The sequence below is a fragment of the Toxotes jaculatrix genome, chromosome 2 (assembly GCF_017976425.1).
Source record: "Toxotes jaculatrix isolate fToxJac2 chromosome 2, fToxJac2.pri, whole genome shotgun sequence".
Lineage (NCBI taxonomy): Eukaryota > Metazoa > Chordata > Actinopteri > Toxotidae > Toxotes > Toxotes jaculatrix.
The window spans coordinates 9766064-9782286 of NC_054395.1; the positions used below are offsets into that span (position 1 = coordinate 9766064).

General features: G+C 38.6%; 1 protein-coding gene across 1 annotated transcript; it reads left to right on the top strand.

Moving 5' to 3' along the window:
• The first annotated feature begins 4974 nt into the window (after positions 1–4974).
• Positions 4975–15751, top strand: mapk13 (mitogen-activated protein kinase 13). Its single transcript, XM_041053492.1, has 12 exons — positions 4975–5182; positions 7239–7368; positions 7496–7554; positions 8929–9034; positions 9587–9616; positions 10686–10733; positions 11128–11242; positions 11903–11974; positions 12516–12595; positions 13479–13557; positions 14125–14298; positions 14672–15751. Exons 1-12 carry the CDS (start codon positions 5070–5072, stop codon positions 14755–14757), a joined length of 1092 nt encoding a protein of 363 aa, XP_040909426.1. The 5' UTR covers positions 4975–5069; the 3' UTR covers positions 14758–15751.
• Positions 15752–16223: the final 472 nt, after the last annotated feature.

The window sequence follows — 16223 nt, forward strand, 5'->3', positions numbered from 1 at the left end:
ACATGAACCGAGAAAATAATAACCATGAATGAATCAGCTAGCGGTCATTTACACCAGTCTTCACAGACAGAGAGAGTGAGAACAACCCCCCCATGAGGATGATAGTAACAGGTACAAGGGCCCACAGTGACCATCCAAAGCAACATCTAGACAACAAATAAAGTTTTAAGTTACGATTTTAAGGACTCAATAGAGTCGGACTGTCTGATGACTGCTGGAAGATTAACACACTACAATGTGCATGGGGTGGGCGGCCATCTGCCTTGACTTGTTGGGTTGAGTGGAGAGAGAGAAACAGTAAGATAAGTAAGAGAGAGGAGAAGTGAGAGAGAGAACAGGAACAGCTGTATATACTTTTATATTCAAGCACTGTTAGACCGGTTGCTGTAATAGGGTCCTATGAGGTCTATATGAGACTGTTTGGTCATGAAAGACTTTGTATTATGTAAAAGGATTTTTAATTCTATTGAGGGAGCCAATGCAGAGAAGCTAACCAGGGAGAAAGAGGATCTCTTTTTCTAGTTCCAGCCAGTACTTGTGCTGCAGCACTTTGGATCAGCTGGGATCTTTGAAGGGTGGCTAGCTATAAGCAGCTGCGGACAAGTGTGCATGTCCTCAACTCAGCTTCCACAGTCCTGAGATCAGTTGTGTGCTGATGTGTGTGGAAACTGTACTTGCATATTAAATTACTTCAGAAGTCTTTTCTTCCTAAACGTTATCATGTAGCAGTAGCGAGTGAAGGAGCAAATTCCACTGTGATTTATCATCTCCAATCAGTGTGAGTTGTCCTGCTAGTTACCATGTTAAAGGTGTTATGGCAAGGAGTTTGGGGGTGTTGTAGAGCAGCTTTAAATATCTCCTTCTGCAAAAAGAGCTTTCACGGACATATTTATTTATTTTACATGTTTACAGTTAACCATGTAACTAGTTTTTTTTGTAACAAGCCTTTTAATTCTGTTCTGGGTTTTAGTTTTCATATTAATATCGTTTCCTTTCTGTAAGTCGAGGAGTGACATTCTGGTGAAAAGTTACTCCAGGGCTCCTCACAGAAAAGGTAATGTTATCCAAAGTAACTATATAATAAAGAGAATGTTTTTCTGAAGTATTTATTGCTGAGTACAGTAAGTTAAGTTTTGTCTTAATTTAGATATAAAAATTACAGGTAGTTCAGGCGGTTATGTCTTTAAGACACGCCTGAAGTTTGTCTACCTGATTAGTTTAATCTGGCTTCATAGACAAATACAGCTTGGTGTCATCTGTGTAGCAATGGAAATTTATGTGATGCTTCCGATAATATGAGGTGTAAAGTATTGGTCCCAGCACAAAACACAGTGGAACTTCATGACTAACTAAAGAACATCAAAAAGCCAAATGAGCAGTGGGTCCAGGAAGAACCACTTGATGCCAGCCCAGCCAAAAGTCTGATGCTTTAAACTGCTAAATGAGAGGAGTCATCATCATTATCACCATCACTGATCATCATCAAACCCATTATCATCATCGTTATTAGCATTTTTCTGAGTCTTTTTTGTTCTTGGATGATATGATCTCATAACCAGAATTAGACCAGTCAGACATCATCATCAGTATCATCAGTGTCTTCGTCATTCTCTTCATCACCCAAACTCTCTTAATGATCATCTTACTCAAGCTTGTCTTCATCATCAGATGAAGAATAACTATGACCTCCAGTTCCTGTGTGTACAATTATTTAAGAGGACCAAAGAGGCTTTTTAAGACAAAAATAACTCTGACTTTGGGACCATGTAATACTTGAACACTTACACAAAAATGTACAGCATGCCAGTGATTATGTGGATTATTTACAGAAAGTTCATTTAAAACCCAGAGAGAAATACGTGCTGAACATATACACTTGTGTAAATATAATGACATCTCAATAATATACAGAAGTTTACTGTCTACAGGGACTGAACTGAATTGAATAAGGTTGTGTTCAGTCAGATTAGATTTAGTTAGATTTAGTTACATTTACATGCAACAGTAAAGCCTCTACTGCTAAGTGTGAGTGATGACTTGGTCCTTTTAAGTCATGTTTGTATAAAATAGTCCATATCTAAACATGCCATCCTTTTACTGAGCAAATTTACCAAATTTGGCCAAATCCTTTTTCATAAATCTGCCATGTCACATCGTGTTGTAATTACTTTGGTGAGTTCAAACATTCAGGGATATGAAGAGACGAGGAAAGCAGATGACTTTTGTGACACTGAGAGAATTGTGTTTGCAAGACTGTTTTTGTTTGCTTGAGCTGTGTAAACTATTGATGTAGCCAACTAGTTGTTTTGATGTGCATAAAAAAGTGCATAATTACGTATGTTGAACTTTGTGTACCTAGGCTAAGTAATAACACACAGCCTAGCGTAATAGCACAACCAACAACAGGATTTGTCCAAAATAATCAGGAAAACGCCTGAGCATTTTTTTGTATATTGTAAAAGTAACTTTATGTGATTCAACATCACCCTCAGCTGTAGTTTCTGTTTAGTGCATATAAGCAAATGTTAGCATACTAACAGGGTAAACATCCGTATGTTAAAATGGTCATTGTGAGTGAGTCTGGCAGAGCAACCAGCTTGGCTGTAGATTCTTGGTTCTTATGCTCCTAGTGCTGAAGGATCCAAACCTAGCTCAGATGAGAGAACGTGCACATCTGCCAGTTCAACCAGTCCATGGGGGTGCAAAGGAAGTATTTGTGTTGAGTGTGAAAGTTCATTCCTGACTTCATAAATGGTACTTAGATAAAAGAATCTTAAGATCTGTGAGATGTAGTTGGAAACTTAAGTAAAAAGCTACACAGTTAAGCTTCAGTAAAGATTATGTAGTGGCGTGTCCTCCTTGTCACATGGAAGGTACTGTTTCATCTTCCTTAAGGCTAGTCTACTCTGCTAATCACTTGATTAAACAGAGACTGGTTTAGATTATGTCTTGAAACTCCAGTAGGTGGGTGGGATGTTTTCCAAAACAGAGGACAGGATGGAAAGGGATTTTTGAAAGCCGGCAAGTTCAGCAGCTGGCCAAATAACAGTTGAGTCATAGGTACCGATCCATAACCCTTTCAACCCCCACAGATTTTATCCCATTCAGCAGTAAAGATCTTACTTATTGCACTCTTGAAAACCATCTCATCCCTTTTCACTTTAAATGCTGCCACCAAAATATGGGAGCTGTGTTGACTCAAATCCCAAACATTGCAAAACACTATCCCTGAATACGGGGGTTATTTCAATCATTCATCTTTTACTATATCAGTTCATAAGATTTGATTCCCACCATCTTCCAGCATCCACCCTGAGTCTTACATTTCCCAGCTGAATGAAATAACCTTTGCTAATACCTTCACAGATAGCATTTAACTGATATGAGCCCAACATAAGAAACACAGAAAATACAAATTTGCTTTTATACTCATAGTCCACCTTATAATTTCATACTCATCTGAATTTCACTCAATCTACCCCTTAACTCCACCTGCTTGAAACGCATGTAGTCCCCACCTGATCTTGCAACATATTTCATGTTTTGATTTGTGATGTTGCACATTGTTATCTAAAGATCATTCCAAATAGCCTATGTGTATTCTATGTGAATTCGAATTTGCAACCCCAGTACATACAATATATGTATACAACATACAGAAAGATTTGAACATTTAAAACTACCCACAACATACGTGAATACATATGAGTTTTGGTTCAATTAAATCTGGATTTGTGGAGAACTTATGGAGATTTTCTGAGGGGAAAAAAACATTGGAAACTGACTCAAGGTGAAGCCTGTTATTTCACAGGTTAATCTACTACTCCATGGAAATTTCACTTATTGTGAAGTGCAGTGCTGATAACTGAGAACTGTTGTTACCACTGTAACAGGACACTCCTTCAGATGGAAAAAAAAAAAAAAAATCATCCAACAGGTTATGTGTGTTGATGACTGTGGATTTCAGCTTTTGAGGCTTTAGCGTGTTCTTTTACACAAATGGGCTGCAGTGCTGCACTAACATTTGTCTTTTTTCTACATTGTAGGCTTCCTTCATATCATAACACTAAAAACAGCATAAATCTGTTTTATAAATGTGGATCACTTTATTAATTTGATAACAAATAAATATTGGTGTACATAGTAAAATCTCCAGACTTGGTGTACATGTTTTTGTCCATCCCTGTAAGTGTGAATGTCCTGCTGTAGGCTGTCGTGATTCATAAACTTCTAGCAATGTACAGTTATTATTCATGACAAGTAACACCTACCATGTGTGGGTGGGAGCAAATCGAGTCATGTTGACATGTTGGAACAAGCAGGCCGTCTGATATTTCACTCTAGGTATTTTGGTGGTTTAGTTAGTGTTTACATCATTTAATTATTTTCCACTCGGTGCACGAAGTTTGTTACAGCGAAATAGTTTTTCTGCCAATGGACGCTACATGTTAGTCCTCCTGGCTACTTAACACGTTATCTGCGGTAACAGATTGACCGTAATTTACTGTTAGTACAGTACTGTGGTGGTGCTGCTGTGTAAAGCCCACCAGAGGATTAGACCGGAACTGTGGTGATTTTCATTCAAAATAAAGTCCATTTTTCTAAACATTACATCCCCAGACCTCGTTTTGTTTAAAATGAAATTCATGAAAAACATGAACATGGGAGTCTTATAAAATAATAAAATCAAAAATACCTCAAATTAAAAGTCATGTACATTATACATCTCACCGGTGCATGATTGTTGTTGTTATTGTTGTTGTTTTTGCCATTTTGGGGGACAAACTTATAATTAATGAGGGCAAAAACTGACAAAGAAGCAAATACAAGTCGCAACTAGCTATGCGATACGAGTACAGTCAGTTTATACAGCAGCATTTTGATCGCGTTACTCCCACACAGTTGGCGACTAACGGATATTACTTTGAAAACCCCTAGCGGAAGTGAAGATGTAGCATGTATTATCTCGTGCTTGAGCAGTGTTTTGCCTTACCTTCAGAACAAGTGACAGACGTACGGGAGGAGGGAGGAGAAGTTTTTTTTTCTAGCTTCGCCTTCTCCTCTTCATCATGGAGGCTCGGGCACATTTTACTCGGGAGGAAATCAACAGCACGGTGTGGGAAGTACCGGAGAAATACACACGGCTCAAACAGATAGGAACCGGGGCGTACGGCTCGGTGTGGTGAGTGATTTGCCATTTACTGTACGCTGCATGAACTGTGTGTGTGTGTGTGAGTGAGAAAGAGAGAGAGTGTGTGTGTGTGTCGTAGTTGGGACTGGACCTTGTAGAAATACTGTTCAGCCTGAGCCCAGCACTCATCAACGACAGCTACAGCTTGCAGCCTGTGGTGGGCCTGCGTTACATCCTGTACACCTACACTGTCAACACTGAAGGCACAGTTGTAACTCATGTAACAAGTTATTATACCTGACATCGTGTAACACATCTTAACACAGTGTGCCGTGTGTCAGCACGGAGGACACACGTCTTAGATCACGTACCTTGCAACCATATGTGTTTTTGTCTGTACAGAGGAGATGTAGCTGTCTTTACTGTGTCTCTATTAAAGATGGCCACTTTGCAGTTTCATCTCTACATGCAGTTACATGCAAGGTACAGTAACACATGGTGAAAGCCACAGAAACAGATAACATCCATACTGAATAATACAATGCACCTTTTACTTACTTTATGTGTCTACATGTATTTACAAGATACATGGTGCAGAGATGAAATTAAATTTTTTTGGGGGGGACAGGCATCGAGTGCCGTAAGAGAAACTCAACTTTCAGTGATAACATGTTGTTGTAGTTGTGACATTCACATGTTTATTTAAAGCAAACACAGTAACTACCTCAGGCACACCCAACGTCACTCAACATTATTAATTTACAGGTGCCATGTTTTTTTATCCAGCTAGCGAGATAAATAAAATCAGTGTGGGACAGTTGTCGTACATCCAACTCTGCAGTCAAGTTTCATACAAACATACATTTATGAGAATCAGCCAGCATGCGTAATATTGGAGTAATTATAGGATGTAAACTTCTTTTCACATCAGTAGCCCCCCTTAAATTCCTAAAAATATTACAGAGGGCGTAACCTTGTTGTCCTACCTACACTGTGCTTCTATTTCATTATTGTGATAGACCACACACGCTTTAGTCAACCTCAGTCTAAATCAAATTACGTTTTGTTTATCCTATGCAGTGCATGTATAGCATGTACAATAACTTTTATTATAGCTTATTATCCACATAATAGTCACTGACTTATGGCCAGGTTTGGTGTTAGGCAACACCAAACCTCTATTGCTTTGTTTTTTATCCCTTTGAGCTTGTTTACTGATCACTTGTTTGTGTGCACTGGCCAGTAAAGCATAATAAGAAAACATTCTCTGAGAACCATGGTAAAGGGGTTAAAGGGTTTTTGTTTTGTTTTTTGATTGAAATGGTGTAACATCTGTCATAGTGGACTTTGGTGCTCCTGTTGTCAGAGCTGCAGGTATTGGCCTGCTGACTATGGTTACCAGGGTTTTGAGCATTATAATGTGGGAGTTACAGTTTGTTAAAGCTTAAAATATCTGACCTTTAAAAGAAGCACCATCTGAAGAACTGGGATCAATCCACCACCATTAGCTGTAATTTTGCCAATTGTGCATCTTTGAAAAACCACCCTCTGAGATGCAGCAAACACAGGAGGAGAAGGAAATAAACAAAACATAAATAAACACAAACATATACTACCAGGTCATTGCTACAGTATGTGTGAGATGCACTGTATTTATTTTAGATGTTCGTCTGGCATGGATCAGCTGTTGTGTGTAAATTGACTGTAATATCCTACATTATTGCATCGGTGTTGTCCACATCACTGATGTGTGTAATGTGTGTTGGTGGATGCAGCTCCAAATAGTCTAACAAGCCTTTCCTCCTACGATTCAGTGCCCTGCAGATCACTGCAAATGTGCACATGATGATTTACATGTTGATACTCAATAAAACACAGACCCCCTACTTAAGTTAGAGAGTGGGAACCACATACAGTTCCTCCATCTGAGAACATTTTTGCTGTTGTATATGATTTCATGCAGAGCGTCTTAGCGAGTGTGAAACCTCAAAATAGACTGGTCTCTGTCATTTCTGACTTCAAAAGAGTGGAATCGTAGTGAAACTAGAACGCACATGCAGACTCAGACTGCAAAGCTAATGACGTGTTATTCCATTATTCACCACAGCTCAGCAATAAATGAAAAGACTACAGAGAAGGTGGCCATCAAGAAGCTCCACAGGCCCTTTCAGTCAGAGATCTTTGCTAAGAGGGCCTACAGAGAGCTCCGACTGCTCAAACACATGAAGCACGAAAATGTGAGTAGATGAACATATTTCCTGCCTTGTGATCTCATAAGCATTGTGCATTGGTGTGAATACTTCACCCCCCCACTCCCATGTCTCTGTATTGGTTGGTCACGTCTCTCTCTCTCATTCCAACCAGGTGATAGGACTTCTTGATGTGTTTACACCTGCCTCAGGCCTCAATGACTTCCAAGACTTGTGAGTATTTTTCACCATATTAGCAAACCCCTCAGGCAGAGGCCGACAGCGTCTGTCTGATGATCTGCAGGTTTGGTATTCACCTGCAGCAATGCCTACAGGACTGCAGAACCTTTAGGAACAAGGACTGTTCTCTGAGCTAAACAATAGGCCCGTCTCCAGACTGATGAGAGTGAATTGAATTGAATTGAATTGAAAAACTGATTTAGCCTGCATTCTCTTCTCACTTTTCTGACCGGAGCATAGCATGTTAAACAATATCATACACTCTATGGCCATAAGTATGTGGACACACATATATTACACTGACGTGATTGTAAAACACGTCATTATAAAACCACCACATCCTTGTGCATGGGGCTCCTGTCATTTTGAAACAGGAACGGGTCTTACCTAAACTGTTGGCACAAAGGCGGGAAGCCTTCTGTTGTCTAAAATTTCTCTTTGTCAAATGTCACTGTAGCATAAAAATGTTCCTGAACTGAAACAATTAACATCACCAGGGATTTCTGCATACTTTTGGCCATATAGTGTATGCTGTAGTAGAATAATCTGCTGAAGAGGGAGAAAGGGTCAAACTGCATCAGGAGGAATCCCTATATACAGAGACCAAACTCTACCAATCAATGTAGAACTTAAGGTCTGGATGAAGGAACGCTAAGATGGAAAAAAACAGTCCATCATGAAACTAGACAGTCAGTAAGCAGTTTGACATTGAGCAGACCAGACAGTCTGCATGGTTTTCAGCGAGGATTGTTCAAAAAAATTGTTATGGTTCCCTGTCATAGTCTTATCCTATTGGTCTTTCCACTGTGTGTTTCAGGGAGCCATAGAGCAGTAAGCTTTAGGTTCATTAATAAATTTTGATTTATGGCTCTGGCACAGTATGGTGTACACAAAACATACGCATTATTTTATTTTGCTATTTATTATTAAATAATTGTACATTGTAACATGGAAAAGTTTTGTCAGGATATTTTTTTCAATTAATCTGAAGGATTATTTATTTTTCTGACTAAATTTAATGTGCTAATAAGATGAATACGTGGAGCTGCAAGCTTGAGCTGTTGCAGCAGCACATTAGGAGCATACAATACAGAGGAAGACTACTGTATATTGAGGGTTACATAAACATAGACAAGCACCCTAAGCTCCTTAGTCAAAGTATGAAAAGACGTGGATTATACTATTAACCGGGTGTGTACCATAGCAGTGGGACACCTTGCTGTGGAAAAGGTAAAGTTTTTTTTTCTTAGCTGTGATCTTGACTGAATAAATCTATTGTGACATGACTGAACTGTTCAGCAGAGGTTATTGTTTTTACTGTCTCTCTCAGTACTCATCTGTTCTTGCTCTGCCTCTCTTTTTCCTCAGCTACCTGGTGATGCCTTACATGTTTACTGACCTGTCAAAGGTGCGAGGTCATCTCTCAGAAGACAAAGTCCAGTTTCTCGTCTACCAGATGCTCTGTGGACTCAGGGTGAGCCAGGGAAGCCAACCGTTCAGGAAGTTAGAATTTAATCAAGTATCATAAGAACATTTGAAGTGATGAATTAAACCTTCACTGAATACATTTTATGATAATAATATAGCACATGTATGTAATAAGGGGTGCAGTTTAGAGTTCAACCTTTTGTGCCATGTAAGACACCCATGGTGTAATCTATATAATTATAGTATAGTTTTATAAGTATTAGAAGTTAATTAGAGAAATGAAAGAAGCACAGATTCAGTGCTCTTTGTTAAAACATAATAGATTTTTATATTTTTAGATTTATATGTCATTTGCCATAAAGGAATTCTAAGTATAACTCTACTCAAAACTTAATTTTGAGTTAACTTTTTGGGGGGGACAGTAGCTTTTACAACATGATGTATGTTTTCAGGAACAAACTTAATCAGCTCATAATGCAAACAGACATACTAATCAAACCAGCCATATTAAAAATACCCAAAACATAATACTGTGTCATAAATTGTGCATATAAATGGATTATAAATGTCTGCCTGTTCTGTCTCTCTCTTTCTGCAGTATATCCACAAGGCTGGAATCATCCACAGGGTAAGTACAAGTCAATATGTCGTAGAGAGTTGACGTTAGAGCTTAGGGGAAAAAAATAGCTACACTTCGATGTCTTTGATATTTTAAATTTATAGGGTGGGTGTTATTAAGAAATTGTAATGTGCACAGTGCTTTGTACTGTGCTTTCTGGCTCAGATTGCAGATTTGCACTTCTGATTAAACCCTGCCCCAACAGGTAGGATGAGTTGACTCGTCTGTGATGTATGACTACGTGTCTAGAGATGTTAGGTCACACCCTTCGGCACCAGTGCCAAGACTTTTAGGTGTGTAAGGAATAGGGAAAGTAGAGTTGGACTAGATAGATATTGGTTTGTTATCTAAGGGCCTCTCACTCTCACCTTTAATGCAGACTCATGCTGCTTCTAAGACAAATAGTGTAATTTTATGCAGAATAAAATGAATGGAGATGTGTGGAAAAACAGTAGTAATATACTAATACTAGGTTAATATTCCCTACTGTTTAAAAGATTTTTCTTGACCACTTAGCGGGCCATATCACTTTCTTACCTTTTTAACTTATTTATATTTATTTACTTGTTTAGTGACATTTTTATCAGTTATGCTTAATATTAATTTAGCTGTTAGTGTGTGGTGGTTGTAATCTGAACATTTGTTAGAGATCAAGTAACTACGTGTTTGTGTGTTGTTTAGACTGCAGAAAACACAGTCTTGCACACTCTGACTCAGTCCTCTGTTAAAGTGTTACCCTGCTATTACTGCAGTAATTCCTAAAGCAGTGAAGGTGTTATCAACACTCAACACTTATCAGTCCAACACTTATCACACATTATGTCACAGTATTTTATGAATGGTTCTGCAGAAATGCCACAGTAAGACTTATGGTCAGCTTATAGTTGAGTCACAACAATGACTCCCCACAGTATTTATGCTTTGAGACAAACAGCTGAGCCATGTTAGACCAGGGGAACTGCAAACTCTAAAGCTCCTCCCAGTCCCAGTTTTGATACTGCTCAGTCCAAACACTATAATTTTCCGTTAATCACTGTGTGCAATGAGTAACCATCACTGAGCTCATTCTTATTTACAGGATCTTAAGCCTGGAAACTTGGCAGTAAACCAAGACTGTGAACTGAAGGTTTGTACTTCTAAGGATTTCAATAGAAAAACATGACCAAACATAAACAACAGGGCTGCTGCACGTAACAGGATTCAGAGGGTACAAAGAGAATGTGATAAGATACAGAATATATTATTGTTAAATTAGTTTGGTTGTTTCTGTCGTGAGACAGATGTTACTGTTTTGACTCTTCCTTAAATCAGGCTCAGAAAACGTTAATGTATAAACTGTGTGTAGAATAATCTTGTTGAGTATATGAAAATATCATGTATCTCAAACATTGTACATGAAGTATCCACACATGTGGACATGCACACTTCAATCTAACGACATATTAACATAACAGATTTTAGTTAAGCAGTATGCAGTGTTCACGTTCCAGACTGTGGTTTGTTTCTTGCTTCTGATGCAGATCCTGGACTTTGGTCTGGCTCGCAGCACTGATGCTGAGATGACGGGCTACGTGGTGACCCGTTGGTACCGGGCACCTGAGGTCATTCTGAACTGGATGCACTACACCCAGACTGGCAAGACAATCGTAGCTGTTACATATTCTTGCCTGTGTCCTTGCTGTTGTCTCAGTGCTCAGTTGGCCTGTCGGTGCTGTAACTGTTTGCTGTTTGTCGTGTGAAAACATCCCAACTCCAGTCACTGGGATTTCTTTCTTTTAGATGTGGCTTTGATGGTGCTTTATGGGTCAGCAGTTTTTATAATCCTGTCACTGAGGCATGAAACCCATTTGAAGTTGCATGGGTGTCATTCTGACAATAAATCTTTTTTTCCCTTAATCTGCTAGCTGTTGACACAGATGGGTCTGACAGCAGTCTGATAGTGCTGGGACTGAATGACAGCGCTGTCGCTGCCATGTCACTGACTTTCCCAGGATTTATGTTTCTTTAGAAGATTCTGTAGGAGGTTTTTCATTTTGTAAACAACATCTACAGGATGGAACGTAGCACAGACAGCCACTCCGGCAAGTTTACAATCTTCACAGGGTTGTATTATTCTCCAAGTATCCTCAGTATAAACAGCACAATAGCTCTGTCGAGAATAGGAACTTTGCTCTGGCGTGTAAATGCCACCTTCCTCTTTTCTACTCCACCGAGCTAAACTTAAAATACTTATAGTGATGTGTTTTCTGCTTGGATTGTCACTGATGTTTTTTTTTCCTTTGGTGTTTATTCTAGTGGACATCTGGTCTGTGGGCTGTATCATGGCAGAAATGATCAATGGAAAGACCCTTTTCAAAGGAAAAGACTGTATCCTTTCATCTGCATTTTCTGTGGACTGGACATGTGACTTTTGAAGCCTGTGTAGTGATAAGTAATGACAAAGGTTTCTGTGTAGGAAAAATGGAAATATACCAAAATAACCACAAGATTAAAAGCCACTTGATTAAACAGTGACAGTTTGATGATGGACACTATAAATCTAGTGTAAATTGAACACTAAAGGCAGGTATAGTATATTACAGGCAGTGAAAGCAACACATTTCCTCAGGTAGCATCCCAGTGCAGCTTTTACTGCGCTATTACATGCTTTTTCTACATGTTTTATACTTGCTTTTTATGTGTTTTTTTCTTTTTTTTTGCACCTGATGCACTTTACTGATTCATAGCACCAACTAGCAAATAAAGCTGTCACTGTTTCATCAAACGACTTTAATTTTCCTTTATTATTCGGTTTTATGGATCTGCTTGGTAACGCTTGTTTCCAAGGCTTCTGTGTGGACACACTCTTATTAAACCACCAGAACATCATAGGTTTTAAAATCCTTGATTATAACCCCTTTTCTACCAGACATGGACCAGCTGACTCAAATCATGAAAGTGACTGGAGTACCTGGGCCCGAGTTCATACAGAAGCTGGACAGTCCAGAGGTGGGACAAATAATTTTTAAATCACTGACCTGAAAGATATTTTGTTCATATTCATCACAGTTAAATGTAAAAAAAAGATAAATGCTAAGGATTCTTTGATTTTCACTACAGTGTGTTGATACCTCATGTCTGTAAAAGCATTTGGACCATGGTACACTAAATCCCTCACTGAAACTAAACCCATGAAAATAAAATTAACAAGGATAAGCCCTTACATACAACAACTAGAATGTCACTCAGAAGAGCACATACCTCTGCAAAGGTCAGACTTATAATTGAAAATTTAAAAGAAAAGGGAAGTAGTCTTCTGCTTCAGCAGAAATGGGTGTTAATAAAGGGTCCTGAGGGTGGCACTAGAGGAATAGTCAGGGCATTAGCAAAAATATCCAGGAGGATGTGTTCAATAAGGTTAAAGAAGGATGTGGAAAATAATGACAGAAATATGAATTTTGTCCACCAGGTGCCACCAGTATCAGCTTAAACACATTTTTACCAGTCTATGTGCACACCAAGCTCAGAAATTATTGCCTATCTTTACATTACACAGCAGGCTCATTTCTGCACATAGAAAGTTTCAATAGATATTTTTTCTCTTTCCAAGAAAGGTGTTTAGATTTCCTTATATTGTTTCTGTCTGGGAATTTCAAGGCCCCTGTTTTCCTGCTGTGTTTTTATCCCACTTTTCATCAGCTTTGAATATCTGTTAATGATACCCTCAGTCACTTTATGATCAATCAAGAGATTGAGATTACATTGGAAATTAAATTATTCTTGTAAATATTTAGATTAGACACAAAATATGTCTGTTTTTGGATAGATTCCGTATAAGCTGTTGTTCTGATTTGCATTGTAATTTGTTTTTTTCTTTGGTCTTTAAAAACAGGCCAAAAACTATGTTAAGGGCCTTCCACGTTATCCCAGAAAAGACTTCTTAACGTTGTTCCCCAGAGCCAGTGTAAATGGTGAGTCCAGCTACAGTATTTTTTGGGGGGTTTTTTTACCTCTTGACAGGTTGACAGATTCACAGTTTTTTCTTTTTACCTTTTATTACACAGAGAGACTCACAGAAAGTGTTCTACTTGTGTCCACAGTGCTGGACCCAACAAAGCAGTTCAGGGTCAGGTGTTTGTTGTCAAAGTAATCATCTGCTTCATTTGTTAATATGTTCATTTTGCTAATGTCTGTCTCTGAATGATTTAACACCATGATGACTCCCCCTGTACCAAAAAGCTCATGAAAGCTTTTCCGCTTACTGTTCTGGATGATCGGTCTGTCAAGAGCAGGAGAAATTCTCTAAGTGGTACATTTTATGTCTCTGGCAGCAGCAAAATTGCTTCTTTTTTGCATCTTTTGGAATTCATTTAAAAAGTACTACATGTCAGCTAATAAACAATGTGTCCTTTGTGCATACTTTAATGTTTGTCTACAGGAGCGTCTGCAGCAACCTGCAATATGACTCGTCAATAAAATAGTTTTACACGTTCATAGATCAAATTGCTTCATTACTCTGTACCACTGATCGTTTGCAGGTATCGACCTTCTGGAGAAGATGCTGGTTCTCGATGGAGACGAGAGGCCCACAGCGGAGTTGGCTCTGGAGCACCCGTACTTCAGCAGCCTAAGGGACCCAGATGACTTTCCAGAGCCTGCGCCATATGATGACAGCCATGACAACGCCACCTTGTCCCTGGATGAATGGAAGCGTAAGTCAAAAAGAATAAGAAAACATTAATTAGAAAGGAATTACTATAGTTTAATCAATGTGCAGATGTGATTAGTGTAAATATAGATTTTAATTGAATTTTTTTTCTATGGCGTCACATGACAAAGATACAAATATAAATAATATTGAAATGGTTCAAATGGTTAAAGTGAACATTTTCTTTTTACCATACTGGCCATGTTGAATGATTTACAACTGCACAAACATTTTGTTGCAGGGCTTCTGTTAATGTAATAATGAATAATTAATGTTAAAATGCCATGCGATACGTCTTCAATGGCTTTCAGATTAAATTATTGTGGACCTGCTGCATGTGCAAAAAAAAACAAATGGTTTCCCCCTTCTGCTCACAGGGTTATGTTTCAAAGAGGTGAAAAGCTTCATTCCCTTCCCACGGCGTGACTCCAAGAGGAAAAACACTTTGACTATGTCTCCATGACCTGATGAATGTTGTGCCCCAACCAACACAGAATACAGCCAATGGTGCCCTTGTATATTCTAACCATGGATTCACAGTTTCTTTTAGCCTGGATATGTTTAGATTTTGAGTCAGTGTTCAGAGGAGTGATCATTTTAAAACATTTTTTGTAATGTGCAGTTATTTCTTTATTGTAGATTGCTCTTTGTGTTACACTTTCCCTATCAGTGAATTGTCTTGCAAATTTATTGTGACTAAATATCACAGGTTTTACTGTAAGATTTACTGTAATATTGTTTTCCAATTAAACAATAAGACAAGATATGTATGAAGTTATTTTTTGCAGTGCTGCCTAAGAGAAATTTCACCAAAAGATTCTGGTCTAATTTAGATCATTTATCATTAAAATGAATGCAGCCCAGAGGTGGAAATTGCATCTCTCTATGTTAATTAGCAGGCGAGGAGTTTGGATAAATCTGGGTTTTGCCAGCGAACACCCTGAAAACCCCTGACCAACAAAGGCCCCAGAAAATCACTATGTGAATGTGCAATATGTCGCCAGTGTATGTTGGAGTATGTGACCATGACAGTGTGCATGATGCTGAAAGCAACTAATCCTTTAATTCATGTCTCTGCTTTTAGGGCTTGTGGTTCCAATCTTCACTACTGTAATGTCTGCCGTGCTCTATCACTTCTTCACACTTGAACACAATTCTAAGCCCAACCCTTATGGGTCTGTCCAGCATCTCGCAGCGTTTAAATATGTACTTGACTGGGCTGGTACATTTAGAGGCTGCTGTGTGATGTATGATTGCACAGAGGTTGTTCATTAAGGTTATTCTGTTTAATTTGTTGTGTCATCTGTTTTTTGGCATCCAGGACAGGACATCCTGCTGCCCTTGAGACTAACTTCAACCATGTAATACTTTAAAATACAATGCTGGTCTGTCACATTTTCTAAATGAATGTGTGTGCATGTGTGCATATGAACAGAATAAACATGAGAATGAGCATGCATGTGTGTGCACACGTTTTGTGTAGAAGGGGGTGGCAGGACAGGTGTCAAGCTTCAAAAGCACAGTTCCACTGAAAATATACTTAATATATACTTAATAGCGCAGTGTTGAAATTGTGTGTTTAGTATGCATTAAGCTGATCTATATAAGATCTATATAGACTGATATGCCATTGACCCTGTTAAATAGCTTGCGCGCGAAAATCATGGCCTGATGACGTCGAGAGGGCGGGCTAAACTTGTACCAATCTGTTGTTATGAAGGTAGCCCACAGAAGACCAAGAAAGCGGAAGTAGGGGATTTTGCCGTCAAAATAAAAGAATACAGTAATGTAACTGAATAGCATAACTATAGATTTTCTACACGATTCAACTTAACACGTTTGAAAGTCAAACCTCAAAAACAATACGTTATTAAACTAATTTCTCCCAAAATATGCCATGGAAAGAAAAAGCAATTTCGTGCAAACGAA

What these genes read in the sequence shown, in the direction of transcription:
- mapk13 (XM_041053492.1), top strand. Translation starts at nt 5,070, where the DNA reads ATGGAGGCTCGGGCACATTTTACTCGGGAGGAAATCAACAGCACGGTG. An exon ending in ACCAAGACTGTGAACTGAAG is followed by an intron (nt 10,734 to 11,127) that starts GTTTGTACTTCT and finishes CTTCTGATGCAG; the next exon opens with ATCCTGGACTTTGGTCTGGC. An exon ending in GATGCACTACACCCAGACTG is followed by an intron (nt 11,243 to 11,902) that starts GCAAGACAATCG and finishes TGTTTATTCTAG; the next exon opens with TGGACATCTGGTCTGTGGGC.